The 25874-nt window shown below is 51.2% G+C and overlaps 9 protein-coding genes across 9 annotated transcripts; 3 read left to right on the forward strand and 6 right to left on the reverse strand.

The window, feature by feature from the left end:
* Window positions 1-1157: 1157 nt before the first annotated feature.
* On the reverse strand, window positions 1158-3366 carry PMZ80_006386 (uncharacterized protein; the record flags this gene model as incomplete). Its single annotated transcript, XM_064874799.1, has 2 exons — window positions 1158-3068; window positions 3121-3366. The coding sequence occupies 2 exons, from the start codon at window positions 3364-3366 to the stop codon at window positions 1158-1160; spliced, it is 2157 nt and encodes a 718-aa protein (XP_064729199.1).
* Window positions 3367-4499: 1133 nt separating this feature from the next.
* PMZ80_006387 (uncharacterized protein) lies at window positions 4500-6500 on the reverse strand (the record flags this gene model as incomplete). The annotated part of the gene is made up of 2 exons (XM_064874800.1): window positions 4500-6131; window positions 6492-6500. 2 exons carry the CDS (start codon window positions 6498-6500, stop codon window positions 4500-4502), a joined length of 1641 nt encoding a protein of 546 aa, XP_064729200.1.
* A 114-nt stretch (window positions 6501-6614) lies between these two features.
* PMZ80_006388 (uncharacterized protein) lies at window positions 6615-8058 on the reverse strand (the record flags this gene model as incomplete). The annotated part of the gene is made up of 2 exons (XM_064874801.1): window positions 6615-6851; window positions 6901-8058. 2 exons carry the CDS (start codon window positions 8056-8058, stop codon window positions 6615-6617), a joined length of 1395 nt encoding a protein of 464 aa, XP_064729201.1.
* Window positions 8059-10216: 2158 nt separating this feature from the next.
* On the forward strand, window positions 10217-11593 carry PMZ80_006389 (uncharacterized protein; the record flags this gene model as incomplete). The annotated part of the gene is made up of 1 exon (XM_064874802.1): window positions 10217-11593. The coding sequence occupies one exon, from the start codon at window positions 10217-10219 to the stop codon at window positions 11591-11593; it is 1377 nt and encodes a 458-aa protein (XP_064729202.1).
* A 416-nt stretch (window positions 11594-12009) lies between these two features.
* On the reverse strand, window positions 12010-12564 carry BET1 (protein transport protein bet1; the record flags this gene model as incomplete). The annotated part of the gene is made up of 1 exon (XM_064874803.1): window positions 12010-12564. One exon carries the CDS (start codon window positions 12562-12564, stop codon window positions 12010-12012), a length of 555 nt encoding a protein of 184 aa, XP_064729203.1.
* Window positions 12565-15838: 3274 nt separating this feature from the next.
* FPS1_4 (glycerol channel) lies at window positions 15839-16976 on the forward strand (the record flags this gene model as incomplete). Its single annotated transcript, XM_064874804.1, has 3 exons — window positions 15839-16013; window positions 16068-16226; window positions 16312-16976. The coding sequence occupies 3 exons, from the start codon at window positions 15839-15841 to the stop codon at window positions 16974-16976; spliced, it is 999 nt and encodes a 332-aa protein (XP_064729204.1).
* Window positions 16977-19889: 2913 nt separating this feature from the next.
* PMZ80_006392 (uncharacterized protein) lies at window positions 19890-21056 on the forward strand (the record flags this gene model as incomplete). The annotated part of the gene is made up of 1 exon (XM_064874805.1): window positions 19890-21056. One exon carries the CDS (start codon window positions 19890-19892, stop codon window positions 21054-21056), a length of 1167 nt encoding a protein of 388 aa, XP_064729205.1.
* A 187-nt stretch (window positions 21057-21243) lies between these two features.
* On the reverse strand, window positions 21244-22373 carry PMZ80_006393 (uncharacterized protein; the record flags this gene model as incomplete). The annotated part of the gene is made up of 2 exons (XM_064874806.1): window positions 21244-22147; window positions 22198-22373. The coding sequence occupies 2 exons, from the start codon at window positions 22371-22373 to the stop codon at window positions 21244-21246; spliced, it is 1080 nt and encodes a 359-aa protein (XP_064729206.1).
* Window positions 22374-22955: 582 nt separating this feature from the next.
* On the reverse strand, window positions 22956-25424 carry PMZ80_006394 (uncharacterized protein; the record flags this gene model as incomplete). Its single annotated transcript, XM_064874807.1, has 1 exon — window positions 22956-25424. One exon carries the CDS (start codon window positions 25422-25424, stop codon window positions 22956-22958), a length of 2469 nt encoding a protein of 822 aa, XP_064729207.1.
* Between the last annotated feature and the right edge of the window lie 450 nt (window positions 25425-25874).

Consider the following 25874-nt stretch of genomic DNA (forward strand, 5'->3'; position numbering starts at 1 on the left):
GGACTAACCTTTGAGCTTCTTGCAGCACGGCTGAGCCTCTTCGTCTCAGGCATAAGTGGTGCTCCGGCGCCAAGACATCAATCAAACCAGAGCTCGTGATCTTGAACGAAGAAGCCGAGAGTCAGAGAGACAGGAATCTGGCTCTTTGAGGGACTCGGCAACATTTATACTCCTGTTGTTCAAAAATGGAGTTTCGAGGATGTTTTTGTGATTGGACCACGCAATTTGCGCCTTGCATAGCCTGAGGTGCAAGGCAATTGCCTGACGCGACGCAGAGCACTTTCGATTGTGGCCCATTTCACCGCCAACAACCAGAATCTCCGCTTCAGGACCCCGTCCACGCGCGGCGCCGCTTGCAAACTTCGACTTCCTGCAACGATCCCTGCAAGCACGGCCTAGAGCCCAATCGACCAGCATACGGGAGCGCTCAGAGCCCTTGGAAATGGTTCTCGGTTTTGGCCCTCGTATCGAGTGGTATGGTCCATACTGCTAGATGGACTCTATGCGGGGGAGCCAGTGAAAAGATGCAGTCTCAGTACACTTGAGTTATCTTGGAGCTTGACTGTGCAGTCCTGTAACGTTGCTGGGCTGCGAACGGCGGCTCAGGAGGTGACACGACATGATCTGCTGGTGTCCACCAAAGGAGCGGACAGTTCGTACCACTATCTGTATAGCAAGCACAAAGTAACGCCCGCGCCTCTGGTAGATTTGCAGCAATTCAGCGCGATGAAGAAGATTAGGGAGGATAGACGGGGTCAAGAGGACCATTGCTCGCAGTTTGAAAAGAAGTAGGAATTCAATCGTGGACAGCTTCTCATGGCAAGCGCGAGGACCAGAAGCTTACGTCAAGGAATAACATAAGGAAACAACTACTGGCATTACGTGGACGCTAAAGGCTGATTGGTAGGCACGATGGCAACGAGAACACGATAACATGTGCTCGAGCTAAATGGTCACAGGAATAATGAACTGCAAGATCCGTTTGTGCCTCAGCTGCTCTGTTCTATCGGACTACCAGTCAGCTCGTGATGCTGCTAAGTGGCTCGCTATCTAAAGCTCTATGTCTACAATATGGTACAATAGAATACATAGACCCACTGCTCAGAACCAAGCAGATTGAAAAATCCGAACACCTCCCATGCAAGTGGCTGCACTCGCTACAACGCCGGCCAGCGCACGCGCAGCCCATCGAGCCACCGGTCATACATGCATGACTCCATCGCAGAGACATGGGGCAGCGCGCCGGAACCCTTGATTAGTCTGTCCAACTCTTTCTCCTCCGCATCCTTCTTTGAAACTTTTGGTGACAGGACCTGGCTGACGTCTCTGCTGACAACCTGCGCACTTTGCCGCCGACGGTGACTTTTCAGGTGTGGGTTGTTTTGTGCGAGCACAAGCTTCGTCGGAGAAGCACTTCTCATTTCGTCTTGCTTCGCAGCTTTGGAAGCCTTCGAAGGTGTACGCTGGACAGTACCAGACTCTTCGAGCACCAGAGACACTTTTCTAGATGCTGATACATTCCTTGGCTGCGGTAGCATCTCTTTCAGTCTGGGATCATCCTCCATCTTCCGGATGATGCCTTGCATGATATGGTACAGACCTTCGGCATCAGCAGCTTCCAGGCCAGAGAGGGCTTCTGCGACTCTGCTCACAGCTTCTCGTCGAGATTGATCTGCTGTGTCATTCAGGACGTCTTGACAAGCTATGCCGACAGCTTGAGAGTATATTGCTCTTCCTAGACTTGCTTCTTTGCTCTCGCTGTTTATTGTGCTTGCTTGAGAAGAAAATCTCGAGAGAGGCGATGGACTGTAGATAACCGACCCTTGATCAAAACTGACGGAAGAACTCCTCTGACTCACTCTATCGCTTTCATCATCGAGCTTGAGAGATGACATGGACCTTGCCTGCAGAGGATCTTCATTCTCCGCATTAGTGGTTGGTGACACCCTTCGGAATTGCCGGACGGTTGAGGGACTGTTGCCAAAGGACATGTTGACACCCAGCGGCTGGCGATACTGGTTACTGGGCAGTCGTTTCCTAGTGCTTGATCGCCGGACAGATGAGTTGGCTTCATGCTGCTCCTGTCGGCCTGATGACCTACGGTCAGGAGTTTTATCAAGGCTCAGATCGCCCATCATCGTTGTGGCTTCATCGGTCATGACAACATCCGATGTGCGCTGTACACTTCGCTTCTTTTGTGTATGTGCAGCACTTGTTCGTCTTTGAGGTACAGCCTTGACTGTGTCAAACAGCCAATCATCATCTTCTTTGGCTTGAGGGACCTTCAGCTGCCGTAGTGTTTCCGCATAGTACTTCAAATTCCTTTCTCCACCTCTCGATGATTCCCACTCCTGCTTCTTCTGTATCATCTCTTGCAACCCTTCCACTCTGCCGGCATATCGTATGAATCTGTGCTTGAGCATTTGCTTGGCTGTAGGTCGGTGGTCCGGGTCCTTGGTCAAGCACAATGCCACGAACTCTCGGAAGTCTTTGGACCAATTTCCATCAAGCCTCGGTGCAGGTTGCTTCGGTATCTGGAAAAGGACTTTCATCGGGTGGACGTTAGCATGAGGTGGCTGGCCATTCGCCAACTCCATCGCTGTAATGCCAAGAGACCACACGTCGGCTCGAGCATCATGTCCTTCCTGTTGAATTACTTCTGGTGCCATCCAGAAAGGTGTCCCCACAAAAGTGTTCCTCATGCTCTTCAAACCCGTCAACTGTGCCGCAACACCAAAATCGGCCAGCTTGACCCTCCCGTCCATACCCAACAGTACATTTGCTGCTTTGATGTCACGGTGCAATTTGCCTTCGCCGTGAAGGTAGGATAAGCCCAGAAGAAGTTCACGGCAGATGATGGCAATGTGCGACTCGCTCAAGTGGTGAGGCGGTGTTTTCAACAGGTCCGCGCAGGAACCTCCACCTAGGTATTCCATAACGATCCATAGTGTCTGTTTGCGCAGGAAGGCTGATTTGTACTTGGTGACATGGCTCGATGCGCATGAGCTGAGGACTGCGAGCTCGGATAAGATATCGCTCAGATCTTCTTCGGAGGATTCGAGGTCGACCTGTGTGGTCTCGTCAGCATGGTTTCCTTCTTTGGTTGTCTGCACGACGTACATGCTTCACTGCCACGATCTCTCCAGTTGATTTCTCGATAGCCTTGTACACTATCCCAAATGAGCCACTTCCGAGCTCTTCCAGCATCTGGTACTTTGCAGCCAACTGTTCGCCATCTGATTCATCACTTTGAATCTGGAAAGGTGATGATGGCTCGGGAGCTGTGTATGTTGGGCCATCACTAGCAGCCCGTCGCAACAGCGGTTTGAGGTCCGACCTCGTTTGTGGAGGCAGCAACGTCGCCATTGCTGTGATATTAGATGTAATGCAAAGTATAGACTGCCTCCGTATATGACTAGATGTAAAGCATGCTGCACCGACGATATGATGATAGTCGTTGTACGTGAGATATGCTCGAATTAAGAGCACAATGCAGATGAGGTCCCCGAAATTTAGTATGATCTCATTGTTTACCATGACAACCGGCCGCGCCTTCCTCCTTCGGGTGCACCCCAAGTTCCTTAGCTCAGGGGTTAAAGCCAACTTTCTCGGTCCAGACAGCGGCGCACCCACAGCGCCGGTAAGCTGGACCCAAATTCAGGTTACAGCTGTCAACGCCACCAATAGCAGTCGGTGTTCTGCCCTTGCTGTCTGTACCCTGCGCCGGAAGTAGCCCGCTTGTACCTGCATGGAAGGCTTATCGAAGCTGAGCATCCATCAGCCTGAAAGGCAATCTCTGGTTTCAAATCGAATCAATGGCGCAGCAAGGAGCTTGCTGTCGACCAGACGACCGGACATCCTGCGCTGAGCGATAATATAGCTGCCGAGGCTGTGAACCGTCAAAATCACTCCGTCTTCGCTCGGATGTGCTCGTCTGTACCTACCAGCAAATAAAGACTGGCGTACCCCTGAACATGAGATCTGGATTCTATAGTCCTCTCACAGACTCGCAATACGATCGAACCTGACCTCACAAATATCATTGAGTCCTGCTCTGATAATCGCTCTTCACAGGATACTGGCGTGCCCCCGGATTCAGAGTAAGCGGCCAGCTTCCATGTGGAGTTCGTACTTGTACTGGGCGAAGCTGCTTCCCGGCTTTTGCTGCTCAATTACAAGGCAGGTAGAACGTGTCAACATTGTCATCCTTGGGCTCGATATTGCTGGTAAAGTTCAGCGGACGAGGTGCTCCCGTCGACTCTCTGAGGGGTTGCCAGTGGTCATAGGAGATCATCACCAGGGGGCGACAATGGTCTCCGAAATGCGACGACCCCAAACACAGCCGCAGCGCAATTGATAGGACTCGATACATTACTCAGTGGTGCCAAACAGCAGATGCCTCGTATGTAAGGATGCTTGTATGTATGAAAGCGACGTCTACCAAATTGCACCCAAGTCGGGTAGAAAGATGTATCGTTATGTAAATAATCATCTCGGGTCTATGTCGTAAGCTCTACCCAAGATGCCTCCATCGGCCCGTGGTTCTTGCTTCTGGATTCAGACCGACTATTTGTGCTGTCTGCATCATTGTCCCCATCATCGCTGGCGCTACGTATCTTGACACGCCGTTCAGCATGTCTCTGTGCCATAGGAGACTCGGCTGGCCAGCTGTCCCATGCTTCGTCGTCCTCATTGACATCCATGAGGTCTGCCAACAGACTCGGAGGACATTTCGAATCAGTACTCGACTTCGATTCGTGATCTTTCACAGACGTGGCAGTCCTGCTTTCCCTGCTAGCAGCCTTCTTGGATGCAGTAGCGTCCACCTGCTTGGCCGGCTTTGGCGTCTCAATGCCAAACTCTTTCCAAAAGTTGTCCTTCTCTGGTTTATGCTCATCGCCATTCTTGCCTTTTCTTGGTCCTTGCCTACCATGCTTGTCGCATGTATGCTCACCAAGCTTCTTGTTCGACTTTCTCCTTTGTATTTCTCTGCGATGTTCGGATGGCACGCCAGTGACCGGCTCATCTCCAACAGTGGCCTGCCTAATATCTTCGACAAAATTCCAGAAGCCCTGGCTGACTCCATCATACACTTGCTTGCCCTGCTTCACAAAGACATCCGTGCCTGGCGGTAACGACTTGCGACTCGCGTGCGCTAAGTCCTTATACGTCTTTCCAAAGTTCATTTGTGCCGCACCTGTTGCAGAATTTGCGATCAATTCCTGCAAAGTCGGTTGGCGCGACAAAGATGGGCGCGCGTTCCTGCTGTCCATGTTCTCAATTTCCTCGAATGGAGTTGACGCAGCAGACCCTGCATTGGAAGGCTGCTGCTGTGCGAAAGGGCTACTCTCTGTTTTTGATTTTGGCCGGTTCGAGCTCTGCGACACCTCCGTCATCACAGCATTATTCTGCAATAAACTCAATGTCCGGGTGTGTCTGCCAGCAAACACACGTCCGCCATTTCTCTTCCCACTATTTGCTTCAGCCTTGAAAACTTCTCCTTCCTTCATTCCCAGCTCCTTCACCTTCCTCTCTCGGGCCTCACGTCTCCTCAACCGCTCAGCTTCGTCATCCTCAGCGCTACATGCGCTTGCGGGAGAGATAGGTCCAAGCCTGACGGTCTTGTTCCGGAGCTCTGCATGTTTCTTCTTCGCTTCAAACATCGCCCATTGCTTTTTCAGTCCCGTAAGCTCAGACTCAGCCTTCAATAACTCTTCCTTCAACTCCATTACTTTTCTCTCCTGGCTAGCTACCAGTGTGAGGAAGTCCGGGCTTGAGGTGCCATCTTGTATCTCTTCGGGTGACGAAAGAGGCCGGGCTGATACAGGAGTGCCTACGCGGTAAGGAGAAGACGCCGTCGGTGACTGATTTAGGGACGACAACGACTGAGTGCTTGCCAGCGAGACATCGTGAGCGACTGGTACGAGTATTGGGAAGTTCAAGGATAGCTTCTTGGAATGCTTGTGACGATGCCCGAAGCCAGTTGGTGTAGCATGTGCGGTAGATGAGCGTTTGAAAGTGCTAGGTAGGTCTTCGAGCTGATCGTTGTCGAGCGTTGGTCGTGTGGACGAGTCCTCAATAGTAGCTGTCGCCGTCGCTGTCGCCATGCTAGTCAATGCAGCTTGCCGTGGCTGTGCAAGTTCCGGGCTCCTCAATCTTGTAAGGCACGCTAGATGTCGTCTCGTTCAGTCATGAAAATGAGGTCAAGTTCAGCCTCTCTAAAATGTCATGCGTACGAACACGAACGCTCAGACCAACAAAAGCTGAACAGTGCAAAACGTACGTAAACAAGCTGAGAAGCAGAGTTATTGCAGGACTACCTGGGCGCAGGACACCGAGATTGATGCTCAAGATCAATTTCACGATCCCATGCAGGTACGCAAGTCAACCCCTGCAGCATCTGCAAGGTGTCTGACAACATTTGCGCTAGCGAGATCGTTAGCCATGCCGTGCTGCAGACACGACTCGCCATTTCACCGCACCAGATATACACAAGGCATCCTCTACGTAGAGGGTTCCTCAAGGGACATGTGTAAGCGTCACGAGTTACAGATTCTAGTAATGTCCATTGAATCAAGTGCGCCAGAATAAGGCTCCCAAAATTGCAAAATGCTCTACAAAACGATCCAAACGCTAAGTCCCACAACAGCGCCAATGATAAGAATGGTCAGAATGGCGGCACCTGCCTTGTCGCCAGTCGTGATAGGGTTCCTCTTGAATTCGTCCTCAGGATTGTGGGGAGCGTCATTGCCTGCGTTCGGATCACTCTCTGATTTACCACCAGTTTCGGCCGTCAATGGTATCATGTCCTGAGTGATCTGAGTAGCTCCGATAACAGCCAAGGCGGACATCTAAGAACTGTTAGTAGGGGCACGTAATGGAAACATGGATTCTGCTCACCTGCTGTCCAACACCTTTGCTGCCGTCCCAAGTTGTAGAGTACCATTGCCGTCCACATTCTCGACCATTGTTTCCACCAATGCATTGCGTGGCTGCAGCTTGTGCACTCGCTTGGAGCTTTGGCATTATCAGATCTTTGGTGTATGGTGCCAAAAGAGTGGTTACAGCCATCCATCGCGAGAGATATGCCTTGAAACTGCTCTGGTCATTGTTACAGTTTGATGTTGGCTCACACAACATCTCACTCATGATATTGCCACCGTATTCCTGCGGAAAGAAAAGGAAGTTCGCTCCATCAACGATATTGTCGATCCGCGTTTTCCACTTATCGGCACCTCCGGTGAAATCGTACATCATGGCAGCTCCGAGCAGATTGATGCCATAGTTGTAGGACCATACGTAGTGCTCGACATCACTACAGTTGTTGTTTGCATCGGTGTTATCCCAGATATATAGATGACTATCCTGTTCTTGAAACAGAAGCGAGCCTTCCATCCAGTCGTAAACTTTGTCAGCCCAGTCGGCGTAGGTCTGATTACCAGTGTATCGAGCCAATCTGGCGGAGAGCTGGAAGAAGCCTCCATTCGAAACAGTATTCTTCAGATTGTAACCAGCGTTGAACGAGTAAACCTGCCATCTGAAACCACCTCCGCAGGTTGCAGTCTCCCAAAGAGGGACCTGGAAATTCCACACAGCCTGTGCAAGCGCTAGCCACGAAGGAAAGTCGCCACCAACATCTGGTACGCCAGCTTCAGCAGCCTCCATGGCAGCAAATCCCCAGAAGTCTTGATCGTCAACGCCCATGTTCTTTGACTGGTTCGGGGGATTGTAATTCTTGTCAGGGCCGATCTGGAACTTCAGTGCTTCTATAACTGTGGGTTGGTAACTCTCGTCTCCGGTGTATTGCCAGTAGTTGATCAAGGCTCCCCACATTGCGCCGGCCTCCCACCAGTAATAACATGAAACATCTGAACAAGGCCCAGGCAGGATACCTGGCACTTGTCCAGACTCATTTCCAGAATAATATGTCATCATGTCGTAAGCAAGAGACGAGGTCACCGACTTGACAGAATCTGCACTGCTGATTTGTAGGTCAATCGCACCGACCAAGGACAGCAGGCCTCCCAAAGGCAGAACATTTCGTAATATCGACCGCATAGTGAAATACTGTTGCCGCCTAGACTAACCAAGCTCTTCCAAGAATTGAAAAAAACGATCACGTCGCAAAATGACAGCCGCCGCTCAGTGACTGATGGTGGCTGGTGCGTAAGTCACAAGGAATAGAGTCGTGACCTCGTTCTATTTAGGTATCGTAATCGAACATAGGAAGGACAAACGGAGGGCGACGAGGATCTGAGGGTATGGGTGTCGAGTCCAAGTTGGAACAAACGCCTCCGGAACGCGATAGCGAAGGTGGTCGTCTTGTGGCGCGAACGGTAGCGACGATGGGTAGTCGTTCGAGTGTTGCTTGTGTAGCTAGGGCTGGGAGGACAACGGCAAGAGCGAGCGTCGATGATGGAGTATGCAGGAAAGAGCGGCGAAACGTAACACTCCCGCTGCACCAAACAAGACCTGCAACCCTGAAGCGCAGGAAAATAGCAACCCTTCTAGGATCGGTACCGACGAACGATAACAGGTTGGGCTCGGGTACTGGCTAGACCACATTTGGCTTGTCTGGATAAATCTGGATCTGCAGTGGCCAATGAAGAGCTCATTTAAGCCACCCGGAGCCCCTGGCACGCGATTGGCTTAGTACTCTGGGCGCGCCGTCATCTTGCTCTGCATTGACATGAGTAGACAACGCTTCACATTATTCAGATTTGTAACGCCGCAAGCACGAGCGTGATAATGCGCTCTATAGCATTCTGTACTGCGTCCATTGCATCGATGGGTTCCGAACACATAAACCGGTGCGGAGGCGTTGCTTCAATCGCTTGTCGACCCGTATGCTAGCCTAGGCAAGCCGCCAGCTTTCTGGTAATGAGGCTTAGACCTGCCAAGAGTCGATCAAGACTTTCACAGATTGCAGAAGTCGTCATACAAATTCTCCAGGGCTAGCAACAAAACAGGGTATTTACCGCTGAACGTACATTTGCTTCGTCCATCACGGACTAACACAGAAGATGGGAACTTCAGACAGATTTTGCGTCGTAGGGGGGTGGTGCAACTCGAATGTGAAACTATCTCGAGTCCCAAAGAGAAGTAGTGAAACGATTCGCACAACAATGCATCCTTCACCAAGACATGGTGATGCAGGCGATCCGTGAATCTCAGTAACGTTCTTGACTGATGTGTGCAGTGACGGCGTACCGCAACGATGACGAAGAAGAGCCGAAGGGATTGTAAATAAGCAGCCGTTCATGAAATAAGTAAGTGCGGTACGAGTACTGTTCTGCTGGGGGAAAGGCCACTCTCTCCACGTGAAATATGAAGCTGGCTGCTGGCGTCAATTCCCAGGCCACGCCAGTACCCTGTAAAGAGCATTTTAACCAGAGAGATATTCATTGAAATATTGAGGTCCGTGTGCGAATCTGTGCGACGTCGATAAGTCGTTGGGTACCTTGGGAGCACGCCAGCCCTTTTACTTGTGCGTACATCCGGCCATGTTCCATTGATATTCGGAGGCGGAGAGTCTGTAATCAATCTGGGACGGACTTGGCAGCTTCGTTCCAGCACCGCGGATATCTGCCAAGAGTTGTTCTCTGTGCTTGGGACCAGCTGTAGCCCATCCTTTCGCGTGTACCTTTTCCAGACGAAAGCTGTTCGCTCGTTCATGATACTGTGGCCGCGATCTATCTTACGTGGTCGACGATAATGTCAAGGTTCGATAATATTCGACCTGGTTAACTGCAACGTACAGCCGTGGTGGTTGCTGCTGAAACGTGAGGTTTGTTTACCATTCTAATTCCTGGACCAGGAACGACCTTTTGCGACGCGACCCTCATTCAGACGCCAACTTGCTATGTTCTGTCGCGCATTGTTGTGGATTACTACCCAGACTGAAACATCAAAAATTTGAAAACATCTGCATGAGACTATATGAAAATTGATGTTGCAAAGATCCCTGAGCCATCTGCTTGCTGCTCACTGAAGCACTAGATTCCCATGCAGATACCTTCCTTCACTTGAATCTCAGTCTGATTCTTGCTCAAGCATAATGCTGGCGACATCACTGCCGCTGCTGCCGCCTCCGGCAACCTCTCTCCTCCCTCCTCTACATAACCGTCCGAACACTGAATCATCTAGCACGAACGATGGGCAAGGCTCACTCCAAGCACAGCAGCAACAACGCCGCACTCGAGGCCATCCCCACACGATGTACTCACGCAGTGAGCTAGCCATGCTCTCCTACGACGAGCGTATCCTCGCGCAACGCAAGCTGGCAATCCAGATGTACGGATATTCCTGGCTCAAACCAGCAGGATGCACGAAAACAATGCTGGGTCGTAGAGAAGAAGAGCTTGAGCGTGAAGAAGTGGAAAGACAGCTGAGGGACGCAGAAATGCAAGAGCGCAACCAGGCTGAGGCCGATGAGGCTGAGAGACAGGCGCATCTCGATCAGCAGAGGGCAGCAGAAGCACGAGGAGAAGATATTGCAGAAGGAGAGCGGGATCTTGACGATGAAGTCCCAGACATGGATGCCGAGGAAGGATACGAGGATGAGGAAAGCGAGGAGGAAGATGACGATGGCGAGGCAGACTTGGACGACGATATACCGGAGGGTGACAGTGGTTGGGCTTATGACACAACTCGCGATCCTGACACCGAGTCCGAGTCTTCGTCTCTTCACGTAAGGAATCCTCCTCAACCACGAGCAATGCTGCCAGGCAACCGTCAACCACCCAACATAACGGGGCAACACGGCATGTCAGACGCCATGATCGACCAGGACGAGATGGGCCAATATGCACAAGATTACGATCTCGATGACGAAGTGCCCGATATGGATGCCAGTTTGCGCGACCTGGACGAAGACGTCCCAGATGCAGATGACGATGGTGGCTGGGAGCACACAGACACTGAGCTCGAAGAGAGCGATATGGACATTAGCATCATGCCTCCTGGTGTAACAGCTCATCAGCTATCAATGCCACCCCCATCCTCGGGTGTCAGTCAACGTCAGCAATCTCGCTTACTGGCACGTCAAAGTAATGCAAGCGAACAGAGTGACATGAGCACCGGCATGCGAAGGACGTCAGGTAACATACCTCTGCCCATGGGTCCACCCGCTCAGCCAGCAAGCATACGTGGTGGCAGACGAGGTCTGCCTCGCACGCAACACCTCCCAGCGAACTTCACGCCGGATCAGCTTGGGAGTGATCTCAGCATCAGTGCGTTGATCAGCACAGGTAACACAGATATGGATTCCGACAATAGGGGCGCTCAAGGCCAAAGAAGCTGGCTGAACCCTGCTAGTGCCAGGCGTAACTTGTTTGGAAGGAACAGTAATCCCCCTGCCCAGCCTGCAGGTGCATTGTCGAGGAACGTGTCAGGACAGCAAGCGATTGACGGAGCTGCCGAGAATAGTATCGAGGCACCGAGACAGGTCAGTAGCGGAGGCTTGTTTACACCTTCGCCTCAGCATCAGCTTCTACAGAGACATCAGCTGGAAGGAATGTCAAGCGATGAGCCAAGAAGTAGGACTAGAAGTGGCAGGATGATCAGTGGTAATAGAGGTGGGCGGAGAGCATAATACGTGGCGGTATACTTGCGAAGAACATACGTCTTGTTCTCGACCACGATGACCATCAACAATCTCGATAGTGCTTTTGAGCTTAGTATCAAGCTTTGAGCATAGGACGTACGAACAGAACGATGCGATGAATTATGAGAAGCATGCAATAGCACTGCCGTATGTCCAATACGCTTCCTCGAGGAAGCACTGCATGTAGATAGCAGAATGCACTGGTACAGCCTTCCTGTTAATCTGAGAACCCGTTCATAACTAACGCCTCAACACCTCGCTCTTGAATATCAGGCCGCTGTGCCTCCTATGGCAATTGTACAATAACAATGCACATCCGAAATCGAGATACACCATCTTAAGTGTAGCGATATTCTTCTCGATGCATCCTGCTTTCCCTTTGATACATCTGTACATGCCACCAGCTAGAACAACCAAACATAGACAAAAATCAGCCATACAGCAGCAAAGAAGCCAAGCCAGACCTTCCAGCCCACACCCGTCCGTTCGGCCATTCTGAGCATCTTTCTCATCGTGCCCTTCAATCTCACACTCGTGTTCTCAAAGGAGTCATTTATGCTCGCCGCTAGTGAGCTGCTGTCCCGGATCTCGTCGCCGATTGCCATACTCAGTTGTTTCAACTGTGAGACCTTCGAGGATAGTATGTTCGTCTGTGCGTTCTCATTTTGCGCTTCTAAGTGGTCGAGAACGGCTGTGGAAGTGTATGTGCCGTTCGAGGTTGGGGGCTTGTAGGTCGAGCCGTTGACGGGTGGTGAGGATTGAAACGGTGAGGGCGATGAATCGTTCGGTTGTTGCTGTTGGGACAAGTACGGCGAGGACGTCCTATTAGCATCTGAATAGGCATATGACGGGCGACTCTGTGATGCGCTTGATGAGGGTCTTGAGCCTGGGTAGTCTGCGAAGAGGCCTGATGCAGCTGCGCCGGGCCGCCGGTTGAGAGATGAATATCTGTTCGACATCGTGAAGGTGCAGGCAGTTTGGTGGGGAAGTTGGTACGTTGTGCTACCGCTGCATGATGGCCAGTGCCTTTTATTGTCTGAAAGGCGTGCGATTCGTGCGAAGCAGTTTCGTTGCTTTGTCTGTTCTTGCTACTGTGTCAACTAGGATCGACCCCAGGAAAGCCATATTCAACTAAAACGCTGTACCGACGTCTTTGGTTTTTGCACGAAACCCTACATCTCGAAGGGAAAGCTTTCATAACCGCTCGTTCTCTAGTACTTCAAACAACAGCAAACCCATACCATCTCAAGTACTTGGTATGTTGGTCCGATATACAGTTAACAAGCCCCAACCTTTGTTGCATGCGTCTGCCATCGACGCCATACTAGCTCGGCTCGCCCACGTTGCTAGACCTAACCATAACCCGGCGTCGCGGACGTTAACACACTAACGAGCTTCACAGCTAGAGCGTACCTAAGAAGGTGCCAGGTATCATGATGCTTAGGTAAAAGCAGTGATGGTCTGAGCACTCAGCACGTTCTTCACGGAACCCTTTAGCGAGCAGTTGCAGATACACATTCTTAGTGCCGATGAGTTGCATCAGCCACTTCAGAACGGAGGTTGCGTCTTGTCTGCTGTCGAGAGCGAACGCAGCAGGTATTGCGTCAGGTTAACGAAAACATGCGAGCGTGGTTCCTCGATCGCGACTCCAACCCGAAACTCCATCGAGGACATGGAAAAGCCAGACCCAATGGCACGAACGTCACCACGTCCTTGCCGCCTGTGCCGCCTGGGATCGCAAGCATATGCACGCCCTGATCGTCCGACGTGGCCGATCTCAAGCACACATTTGGGGAGGCCGAGCGGCCAAGTTGATTGATTCGGACGTGGCATGATAAGGTGTACCCGAAGAGGCCGCATGTGAACAAAGAACTTTGCTGGTCAGTCGATAGTCAGCGTAGCTGACTCGCAGCTTGCCGTCAAAAGTGGCCGTGCTAAATTCCCAAGGAGTCGACCGAATCCTTCACACGCCTCTCAAGCATACAAAAAGCAGATGGGAGTCTTCTCGTACGTCGAACTTTTCTTACAACTCGCGCTGACACTCTTGATGGTCTGGGCAGGGCGAGACGCGGCTCGACGTGCTCCGATCTCATGTATTGCGAGTGACGTTCGGTGTGCGTGTCCATAGTGATGCGAACACGCCTATATGCATTGGCCAACCGAGATTTTCTTCGACAACCTGAAAGCCTTGCGGCTCAGTAGTGTCGCCCCTCGTCGCAAGCTCATCGGCTACTTACACCTGTTGGGGGCGTCCCACCTTGTTGGCTCGATTGCTGGTGCCAAGGGCGCGATGCTTGATCGATAACCAGCTACCGTGGTACACGCGCGCAGTGTTTCTTAACATTTGCTATATCGTCCCTTAGGGATGTGATCGCGTCATGGCGGAAAACATACCGTCTTGAATGTCGGGACAAAGGTTTCGGTGATCTCGGTGTTACCTATCCGAATATCAGCATGACACTGTTCCGAAGCAACGGATACCTCTACACAGTCTTATGTAGTAGCACGTGTTGCGTGGATATGCTCTAGTGACAACGCTGGAATCGTTTGCGCTCAGCGCTGTACAAGCGATGCCTCTCTTCGGTAGTCCACGTATAGCTGTGGTGGCCTGACTACAGTATGGGCCTGAAACACGTCTGGGCACGTCCAAAACTCTACCCAGAAGGACTGTGGCTTAGGACGTTTGTGTATCGTTCTGATATCAGAACTCGGGGTCCAAGATCTGGATTCGCAGTCTCATAGACAAGTTCCCGAATAACATACAAAGGTGATCATGTCACGTCGTGGCAGCAATTGCTATACAGATACCAGGCTCGCTCCTGGGCGTTGACTCGGTCGGCAAGCACGTTCAGACGATCCGACAACGGTGGAGGCTCAAGACGCCAAATGTCGCGTGTTGCTAATGCAGCTGTTGCATAAGGACTAAGCGCGAAAGGCGGGGTCACCGGCTCTGCTAAGCAATCGTATCACAACATCGCCTGGAAGGTCTGGTCTTGGAAAAGGCCTATGCTGCGGCATTTGATGATGCAGAGCTGCCACTGCTTTTGTACGCTGATTTGTGCGGCCTACGTGATATGGCGCATCTTTCTTGATGCTTTTGGTCTCTCGAATTGACATAGACTTTGCCTAAAGGTCCCCGAAAGCGCGGGGAAGCGAAGACCTTATCCTTGTGTACTGTGTAAGGCGAGACTTGTTCTAGGGTACATCACAGTACTGTCTATGATTTGGGACTGCAATTCTGACACCATGAGATTCTCGAGACATAATACGTTTTGGCAGCTATCAGTATCGAATATTTGCTGTCGAGAAGAAATTTGTGCAACGCTCGTGGCAGAGATACCTACCACGTTACGTTCGCTATGGGACCTGTGATGGGTTTCACGAGACTCCCAGCCACTTCCGCCGCTATGCAGTATGGGGATTAGTGCTCGGGCGAACATCCCGTCCCATTCGGTGCAGCGCGAGATCATGCCAGTGGTCTCCGAAGGTTCGCCTTCTGTGATGGATCGAGTTACAGTACAGTAGTAGTCGTTCTTTCGAGGAACTTGATTTTCTGCATAACGCTTGATTAGTGGTCGGTCAGCCTCGGCATCAGAAATTGTTTCCAGCATCCACCGGGGTCCTCTTTGACCATTTGCTTATCACCGCTAGTCATGGCTGTGGTTCGAACTCGCGATGACATACCGAGCCAGGCACCGAACACACCGAACGGCACCTTCGAGGACTTCTTTCACCGAATCTCGAACGTTAATGCGTATGAGACATTCTGGATCTCGGCGGCCCATCCATGTGGTAATTGTGCCACCTCCAGACTACACAAACCTGCGGAGGGAGTTACCTTTCCGGAGCTTGGGGTGCCCGCCATGGTAGAAGCCCACATACGAAAGCTTCTCGAAGCAGGTGGGTTTAAGCGGAAGCTAAAATGACAACCACTTATGCACGACCAGTGGCGTGGTGAGCTACCTGGTCATGGCATTACTCGTATGTGCCGTTGATCCTGCAGAAGAATATGCAAGATCCTGGTCTGTACCCCTCCCAAGCTGTCGTTTCTGATATATTAGCTGCTTCCTCGCTTTCTTGTTCAAAGGTAGGACAGATCTCTCTGACCACAAACCTCGACATAAATATCAGATTCCTATTTGCACCATCAACGAGAAAGGTTGTGACACCACGATTATGTCTGGGAAGATCGACTCTGCGAACTCAACACCGCCAACGACACACACAGAGCACATGCCTGACGGAAGGGAATACAGAGCCACCTCAGTAGCGGGCTTGCCGCCTCTACAGGAACATGGCCCCCTTGTCGACCACAAAATCCCGCAGGACGATGTTGTACAAGCTCAACCAGATCTCACTTGGAGCAGAATAAGACACTACATGCGAGAGCCATTTGCTGAATTTTTTGGTAAGGAGCCTCAGCGAGACCAGCCTCTCGACTTTTACTAACTGATACCGACAGGAACCTTTATTCTCATCATGTTTGGAGACGGTGTCGTGGCCCAAGTTGTGCTGTCGAACGGCGAAAATGGAGACTATCAATCGATATCTTGGGGCTGGGGTCTAGGAGTCATGCTCGGTGTTTACACGTCAGGCATATCTGGTGCCCACCTGAATCCAGGTAAGAGATCCTCGTTCCCAGTGTCGAAGGAATTACCATCGAATCGACTGCTTCAAGATGCTTCAGTTTGCTAACTCAGATCCAGCTGTGACCTTCGCCAATTGTGTCTTCAGAAAATTCCCATGGCGTAAGCTGCCCATCTACTTGGTAGCGCAGACATTAGGTGCCTTCGTTGCCTCGCTCGTTGTCTACGCCAACTACAAATCCGCAATCGACGTCTTCGAAGGCGGTCAAAATATCCGAACTGTTCCCGGCTACAGCGAGACAGCAACTGCGGGCATTTTCTGCACCTACCCAGCCCCGTTTATGACACGGACCGGAATGTTCTTCTCCGAATTCATCGCCAGTTCGCTGCTGATGTTCCTGATCTACGCATTGAAGGACGATGGCAACATTGGAGCCGGTAACCTGACACCCCTTGGTCTATTCTTCATCATCTTCGGCATTGGAGCCTGCTTCGGCTGGGAGACCGGCTATGCCATCAATCTAGCACGAGACTTTGGGCCGCGTGTGGCCTCGTATGCTGTGGGATACGGCTCAGAAGTGTTTGAGGCTGGAGGTTACTACTTCTGGATCCCGATGGTTGCACCCTTCTTCGGATGCACATTTGGTGGATGGCTTTACGACATGTTCATGTTCACTGGAGAGTCACCGGTGAACACAGAGGCTGCTGGGCTTCTAAGACTGGCAAAGCCAACGAGGAAGGTGTGGAGTAACACGTACGAGGAGAAGCACGGCCACATGGCATAGATGGAGGCAAGACTTCAACATCGAGGCGGCTGCCAAAATCTTTGAATTCTTCTATCTACAGTATGGTTCTTCTGACCCAGTTACCAATTAGATGTTCATGAAACACAAGTACATATATACAGATACACCACCCTAGCTCTCATGTCCGTTCAGTTTGTCTATGAGCAGCCGATGGCCGGTCAGCTTTGAAGTTTCGTCTGAGCATCTCTGGAGGACGCCAGTACTCAAGCAACAACGGTCTACGAACCCACACAACATCGACATCGAGCGCAGATTTGTGGAGCTCTCTGCCATCGCTTCTTCTTCTTACTAGATAATTCCTAAAGGTACACGCGCGCCCCTCAGTCAATTGATGTAAGATTCCATGAGCGATAATCCAATTCTCTTCCTTTACCCTTGAACCTCGATTACGATAAAAGGCCTGGCAGCACGATGTCCCGTCTTGTTTCACTTTGCAACAAAGACGAGCGCTCTTGACGCTTGAGGTAGGGACCCCTCTACCGAGAGCGACGTAAGATGTCTTTCCAAGAGTTTTCAACTCATCAGCTCCTTCAAACCAATGCTACCTACCAATGAGAACGGGGGTCGGAACCTTCAGAGCTACTTTCTTAATATCACGTGGAGATGCAGCGCGGAGAAGACGTGTTAACAGATGGGTGCTGCGATTGATTTTGGTACACGAGAGAGAATCGTCTACTCGTCTGACTATTGATACCTAGGAGCCCGGTGAATAGTTACTGTATCGGTCTCGAAGACAACCACATATCCATACAACTGACATCCAGAATCCTAGCCGCCCTGGCAGTCCTCAATTGACAGATCTTCCTTTCAACGCCACCACCTGGCCATGTAAATCCCAAACGCACTCGCTTAGTACCACTCGAGGCTCGAAGATGGAGCACATAGCTCTTCCCCAAACGTGGATATCTCATTAATAACAAGGATGGGAAATCCGCCTTCTAGAAGCTGTCGCTTTTGCCTCCCAAGATACTGAACCGAAGACCTGCAGCCCGACTGTGTGGGTTGTCTCATTATACCAAGGGCGCTCAAGCTAGGTCCAGGAGCTATTGCAGGATGCAATGTGAGATGAATCTGCGTGTCAGTGAACAATACGATAGCTGACAGTTGACAGTTGGGAGAAGTGGGGCAGTGGTTGTGTTCGCTTGGGGTGGGTATCACTAGCCGATGTCTTGTGCGCACTCCATGAAGCCAGTGTATCTGCTGACATCTTACCGTGAGCTTCCACACTGTACTACACACTGCAAGACCTTGTCGGATGCCGTGTCATTATTGCTTCGTGTCTTTGAACCAAGAGTTAGTAGATAGGTAGCTTTGAGCTCCGTGGACTCAATAACATTCATGCAGGACTTGGCCATTTGCAGACGCATCAGAGGCGCATAGGTGATAACAGACGTTAGCTAGAGCCCGTAGATTCATCAACGGCCCTGTTTGCAGAGAGCTCGAGACCTTCACTTGTGCCTCAGGTAGCACTTGCCTGGAGGAAGGTCCAACGAAGCTCAACTTCCTCCTTCGTCACTGCTGCCTGCTGGATCACGTGTTCCCGAGGATGATCCGGAGGTGCCAAGCATTCGATTTCTTGCATACTTAAACGTGTTCTGCTCGCCATCTTCTCTGATGAATTTCTTTCTTCTTTTCATACTTACCTTGGAGGGGCAGTCTCGATCAGGACGGGGACTTGCCGTGAAGAAGGCTCTCCATTGCACATCGGGGTAGCAGGCTTTACTCAAACTCATTCGTGGGTTTGACCGCCGCATTTTTTGGCTCTATCAATCATCTTTTCATCATTGTCGCCGCCTTGATGGCGTGCTTTGAGGAAGAGAAATGTTTAAAGTGAAGTGTAACCGAGCAGAGCATATACCAAGGCGCGGACACCCACCGCCTGTGTGATGAGCTGCGACTCAGCTGCATTGACACGACCGCAACGTAGACGATACTTTCGCCGACGCGGCTGAATCCCAGCATCAGCGTTACCACGATCCAGAGCGGGTGAATCAACGGAGTCGAGATTGCAGGACTGCGACGGATATCTTTCTTACGACACCAAGACCTCCCACGAGACAACCTTGAGCAGGCGAAGCACACTCAAGCTGGCAGCAGTCTCAAGCCTTTGCATCGGGTGCCAATCCAAGACCTCATTTTCCAGTCCGGGATCAGTAGAATCGAAGAAGTCTTGCCTCGATTGGGAGCTTTGTGGTGCAGACAAAAGAAGGATTTAAGCCTGCAGACTACGCATGGGTTAGGGTAGCACATAAACCACGACTTAAAGTCGAGGGCTTTCTTGGCCTGAGATGAAAACAAGCTACTAAACGAAACAATTGAAAGGAAGCAACAGGTGATGCCAGAAAAGAGACTTGTCGCGGTAGCAACTCGACCTTCTCTATCCCTGTACATCACATTTTGACGCGCTTGAGGTCGTGGACATGCCTATACTGATCCTTCAGCACAGAAACAACCGACCCAGATCAGTCTGAACGTCGAATGTATATTTCCCGCCGACGATGTCTCATCCCCAACCGGTGCCACCCATCCCCGCATCGACACGTTTAGCCCTGAGCCGAAGGAAGGCTAAAATCTTACTGGCCGGGTCGAAGAATGTCAAGAGCTATAGTGCGATTCATCCTGGACATATCAAACATGGCACTGCACCTGCGGCTCGGCAGGTGGCAGGCCTGAACAAGGTATATCTGCATAGCATGTGGGCTACATGTGCCCAAGCCTGGATCGAAAGACGTCGATCGCTTGCCTTATTCAAAGCATCGAACTTCGGGCAGTCAACAGGCAGAAGGCAACTATATAAGTTGACTACCCACAGAGCGCTTACCACTTACAGTCCGATTGCACCGCACCCGTTATTCTAGAACTCACGCTCTGACACACGAGCAAATCACCACCATGGTAGACAACAAGGTATCAGCGGTCGTGGCATACGCCCCCGCTGAGCCCGGCAAGCTAAACTTCCGCCATGAGTCAATTACCATCAATCGTACAGAACCTGGTCCGAAAGAAGTTTTGGTCCGCATGCTGGCCGCGGGCATCTGTCACACAGATATTGTCGTGGGTGGTATACCGGATGGATACATGGGCTCATACCCCAGAGTTCTTGGTCATGAGGGGTCGGGATACGTCGAAGCAGTCGGTAGTGAGATCTCGAGCGTACAGGTTGGGGATCCCGTACTTCTCAGCTATACCTATTGTGGAACCTGTGACATCTGCACCAATGATGTCCAGACTTACTGTGAGAAGTTCTTTGAGGGGAATGTCCTTTGCGTGGACAAGGTTTGGAAGGGTAAGGACGATGTTGAGGTGGGCGGGAAGTTCTTTGGGCAGAGCAGCTTCGCTAGTTTGAGCTTGATCGATGAGAAGAGCATTGTGAACGTCAAAGGTCTTGTTGACGGCGACGAAATGCTCAAGTTGTTCAGTCCCATGGGCTGCGGTCTTATGACGGGCAGTGGCGCTGTGGTGAATACTGCGGCGGCAAAATCAAAGGACGTGGTTCTGGTGGCAGGGCTCGGTGCTGTGGGTCTTGGTGCCATCATGGCTGCAAAGATACAGGGTTGCAGAGAGATCATTGCCGTCGACAGAATAGCGAGCAGACTTGAGATTGCGAAGCAGCTTGGAGCGACTTGTACCTACGACACGAATCATCTGGACATCACCAAGGACAGTTATCCCTCGGACTTTGCCGGCGAGGTGAAGGCGCTGGTCGAGGATGGCAAGATCAATTATGCGTTCGACACAACGGGAGTGCTACCGGTTGTTAATGCTTGCATAAGGAGCTTGAGCAAGAGAGGCAAATTGATTTCGATTGGTGTACCAATAACTCCCTCTACCACCATCATACCGTTCGATTATCGGGAGTTCTTCGATGGCACGAAGCGCATCGAGGTCAACTATCTGGGCGACTGCATAGCGAAGGACCATGTGCCGAAGATGATTCAGTGGTACAAGGAAGGAAAATTCCCTATTGACAAGTTCATCAAGTTCTATGCTGCCAAAGACGTGGCACAAGCCTTGGAGGACATGAAGACGGAAGTGATCAAGCCAGTCCTTGTACACTGAGACTAGGCAAGCTAAGAGTGAGAACTGCAGCAGCTATGTAATGCACGAGGACTCGATAGCCTCAGTAGTAGTAAGACTTTGTGTCATCGAATTCGTAGGTTTCACATTCGAATGTCTCCATCTATGCCAGACTCGTTATTTGCTTCCCAGTTGAGATCGTGGCTTCCCGAATGGCAGATATTTACGCTCAAAAAATAGCGGTAGCGTTCAGCCAGCTAGCTACGCCACCCACCGTCCTAAATGGCGCACTAGTCACGAAGAACGTGTACCTCTTGTGCTTCTTCGCCAGTTCGCTCACCTTTTCAAGATCGACCATCTCGCCAATTGGCACACCCCACAGAGCCAACAAATACTCATGCAACATGTACTGCTCAGCCGTTGGCCATCTCTCAAACGCAGGAGCATCGCCACCAACCGCACTGAAGTAGCAATCATGCAGCCAATCGATCATTTCAGGCTGCTGCTTGACGCCCGTCCAAGTGCCATGCTCCCGATTCGCCAGCTCTGCATTCTGCTCGGCAGTTCGTGCATAGTAGTCCTTAACCCAGCCGGACCTGACAAACAAGATGTCGCCAGGTTTGATATCGCCTCCTTGAGAAGATGGTCGAATATCCAGGCCCTGAGACTTGCCAACCTCGACGAGATCATTGTAGGAAATCGCGTGTGGCGTCGCAGTGTCATAATTGATGCCTTTGCTCTCAGCATACGCTTTGTAGTCGAGCAGAACGCCACGTCCCGTGAAGCCGTGTTCACGCCAGAGGTGGACACTGCACTTGTGAGATTTCTCATTGCCGTTCGTGAACTCGGTGTGGTTGGTGTTGTTGTAGAACGTGGCTGTTGGTTGGTGTGCTACGTGGCGGAAGCCGTCCCATTGTGTGCCGGATTGCGTGTTCATGTGGTAAATATCATCGTAAGCTCGTCCTTCGTGAAGTGGTTTGATTTCGTGGTGGAACACCTCTCGTCCGAATGCGGGCTGTGCAGGGACGTCTGATGGCAAGTCGAGCGGTGCACTCTCTCCCGTCTTGATTTCACTGGCGGCTTCCTTGACTCGTGTCGGAGTGAGAAGGTTCAGACGGCCGCAGTAGTCATCCCTAGAGATGTTGGTTGAGTGAAAACTGACAAAGACATTTCTTGGACTTACTTTCCCCATACCCAGCAAGCACCATCGGGCTGGCCTGGTTGATGACCGCAATTCTTTCTAAGCGGAAACGATGTGTTGTCTGGGTTCCATGGCAGCGAGGTTGGATCTTGGGCTTTACCGAACATGATGTCTTTGGTCTGGCTAAGCCTTCGAGCAGCGGAAGAGAGCAAGCTCATCTTGTTGGTCAGCTTCTGTTATACCTCAGATGTGCTTAGTTTAGTCTCTCAGTCGGCTAGCAAGAAGCTGAAGTTGATCCATATTTCCTGGCACAGGCGTATCTGCCCTACAAGCTGCAACAGTGCCGAGGCAAAACACTTCTAGCCCCGGCCAACATATTACAGCATTGTTGATACCTGGAGGGGTAGACGGAGTGTCAACCTGAGGTCTGCCGGGCGAGTCAGGGCTGCAGACACCAGAAATCATGACATGCTTCCCCGCATTGGAGGGAGCACCCGAGGGCTAAACTTGCAGCGCAACACCATCATGTCCTTTCAAGCCTTGCAAAGCAGGGAGGGCATGCCATACATACGATCTTGTGACGTTAAAACGTATGTATACCATCATTTGACAGGCGTGTTTTGAAAGAATCTGCATATAAACGTAGCATAAATGCTGCTGCCACGCTCCCGTAGTCAATGAATTTGATTGCGAAAATATAGTTCAACGGAATCTACCCAGATACCTTCTGATGTCTGTGACACGTTATGGGTAGGAGTAAGGACTGATTGCATTTAACGTGCGAAAATTGCCGACACGGTTCACTGCGTGTCGATCGCAAACCAGTTCCAGCCATTGTCGAGCTCCATTCCGCCACTCACAGCTGGAAATGGGAAGCCTTCTGCTGGCATGCTTTGTTCCTGAAATTGTGGACCATAAATATTGATGGCCTGTTGCTGGTTAATATCTGGCATTTGCTGGCCGTAACCGCTACCACTCATTGTGGCCCCCGAATTGATATGAGATGCTGATGAGTAATCAAGTACTTGAGCTCCGGGGAAAGCCATGAAACTGTCAAAGGTAATGAACGGATCTTCTGTGTTAGCTGTCCACGAATTGTCCATGACGGATGGTCCAGAAGCTGCATACTCGTACGGCGAGTGACGTACACCATCGCTGCTCATGCTCGGCGAAGGCTGGCAAGAATGTGTGCTTGAGTTTGGTGTTGGCAGGCCCCCACCTGACTGACTGTGCTGGTTTGTCTTTGTGGATGTCGATATTGAGCGCCTGACCGTGCCAGCCTCAGGATATGTACCTGGTTTGATTGGTACAAAATGTTTGCCTGCGCCTATCGATATGGTTCCAAAATAGGGTATAGCGATCTGACATGTCTCTTTGTGAGCTTCCTTTTTCGATGTATCACCATTGCAGACCCCTGTGCGGATCTTGCCAAGCATGTCTAACGCTTTGGCGCATTGTGATGCCACAACACCTCCAGGCTCATTTGCTGCAATCCGCAGGAGCGTGATCGTACGATCGATGTGAGCGGAATCTTCCTGGTCCTGTTCAAGATCTGGCTGTTGCGCAACAGTGCCTCTGGTATGAGAGTTGTAACCACAAAGATTGAGTAGCAACAGCATTGCTGCTGTGAAGGCTTGAAAATCAAGCAGCTTGCAAATATGAGGTCCGACGTTCTCGGCGCCCCTCAGAGCATCGAAGTATTCGATCATATTACGAGCCGCATCGAGCGTCACTGTGTGCGAGTATTGGTACAGCTTGTCAGCCGAGGACCGCAACATGAAAGGCATATGCAAGAGCACTTTCGCATGGTAGTGGAAGAATTGTGCCTGAAGACGGTCGAAATGTTCCTCGATTGTCGTATTTGGCAGTCTTTCTGGGGTCCACCAGCTCTTCGGCGTGGTGGAAAAGAGCTCGTCCATCTCGCGATCTAGATTCAGTGTGACCGAGTAAGGCACCGTATCGGGACTTTGATTCCGGTCTATGAGTTTGGTCATTATTGGCCCCATGCGTGCGAGATATGCTTCACCAGCAGCCGAATCCTGGGCCACTGCTGCTGCCTCGGCCATAGCTGCTTGTACAAAGGTTTCAGCCACCGAATAAGGCAGTCCAAGGACGAGCGAGAGATATCTGTCACCCATTACAAGATGTGTCCAAACCATCAATTGGCGGTAGTAGTCCGTGTCAGGTTGTTTTGGTCGCCTGAGCGACAGCCTGTGGAGGCCAAGAAGCTGCCCAAATGCGATGGCTCGATGATACAGCAGCCACGCCTTCCGAGGCCGCCCCAAGTTAATATGGTATTTTGCTTCAAGTATCATGCACTCGAGACCGTCGATTGTCGCAGCAATTTCGTCATCTGAGATGATGAGTCGATCGACGGTGGAAATATACCTCTCCATCAGATCAGCCGGGTTCTCCTCCAGTGAGACACGGTCCCAATTGAAGTCGTGTGGTAGCTGGTTGATGCTCAAAGCGATGCAAAGCATTATCTTCGCGATCTCTGCAGGCTTCTCAGACCTCAGAGAGTGTGAGACAGATTCTTTTATTGTGATACATCTCTTGTCTGTAATGTTGGGGAACATCGTCCGCCAGATAGCCCACCATTCCTGTGAATTCTCGAGTATCAATTCCAAATCATCAGGTGTTGGAAGTAGATGCAGCAGCGCAGCAATTAGAGACTTGGACTTGTTATATTGGGCTCGTGATATCGTGACCGGCACCTCTTTCCTTGTGATGACTGCATTGTCGAACAACGACAAGGCCGGAGCACTCGTACTGTGAGTGCTTCCGGGCAATACGATGGTGTCCTCGATGGATGTTTGAGACCTTACAGGGCTCCGAAGGCTTTTTAGCACCTCTGCTGCTTGGGCATCTGCGTGTAGGCTAATATGGTCTTCCGTCCTTTTAGGGCTGGGCGCTGACGCGGTACCGTTCTTCTCAGGCAACCTTTCAAGTACTTGCTTCACAAGATCTTCGAGATATGTTACGCGGTCCTTGAGAACGGCGTTTTGCTCGTCTTTCTGCTGGGATGTGCTTGGTGGAACCGCGAAGCTTGCGGTGTCTGCATGCTCTTGATCTATGCACGTCGAACCTCGCGCAAAGCACTCGTTGCATATTGAACTTCTTCCTAGCTCAAACGTGCATTTGATTTTCCTGCGCCTGCACTCGATGCAACTTTTGGTACCCTTCCTCATCTTCTTCCTAGCAGGACCTTGCGCGTGATCTGCGCTCCCACCAGCTGAGTAGCTCTGCGGCGAAGCGGAATTTGACATCGTTGAGGTTGTGCTCTCACCGTTGGGCTATGCTTTCGGACCACACAAGGACGAATTCGGCGAAACAACCCACAGCAGCAGGTATAACCTCACCCAGCTGCCGTCAGCAAAGGTATTGGAGACAAGGCGTAGACGGGTTGCGTATAGATTATGTGGGCACCTGGCGAGCTGCGCAGAATGACACCTCCTTCCGCATGGTGAAGGCCATCAAGACCACCAAGACGCAGCGTGCATTGTGCTGACAAAAGCTTCGGCCGAAGAACTCCGCACCAAGCAGGACCGCGGTGGGTCGTGATTGGTGCCCTGCCCGGGAAGACCGTGAGCAATAATGTTGGTGCCTGGGGTCTCTTTCGGGGCTAGAAGTGCTTCTGGGATAGGATACAAAGCCAAGACATTCCTCAGCTTGCGGGTCTGGAAGTCAGCGACTGAATGCCTCTCGCTCAAAGTTGG

This window comes from Knufia obscura, assembly GCF_036327395.1.
Source record: "Knufia obscura strain CCFEE 5817 isolate CBS 148926 chromosome Unknown scaffold_7, whole genome shotgun sequence".
Classification (NCBI taxonomy): Eukaryota; Fungi; Ascomycota; class Eurotiomycetes; order Chaetothyriales; family Trichomeriaceae; genus Knufia; species Knufia obscura.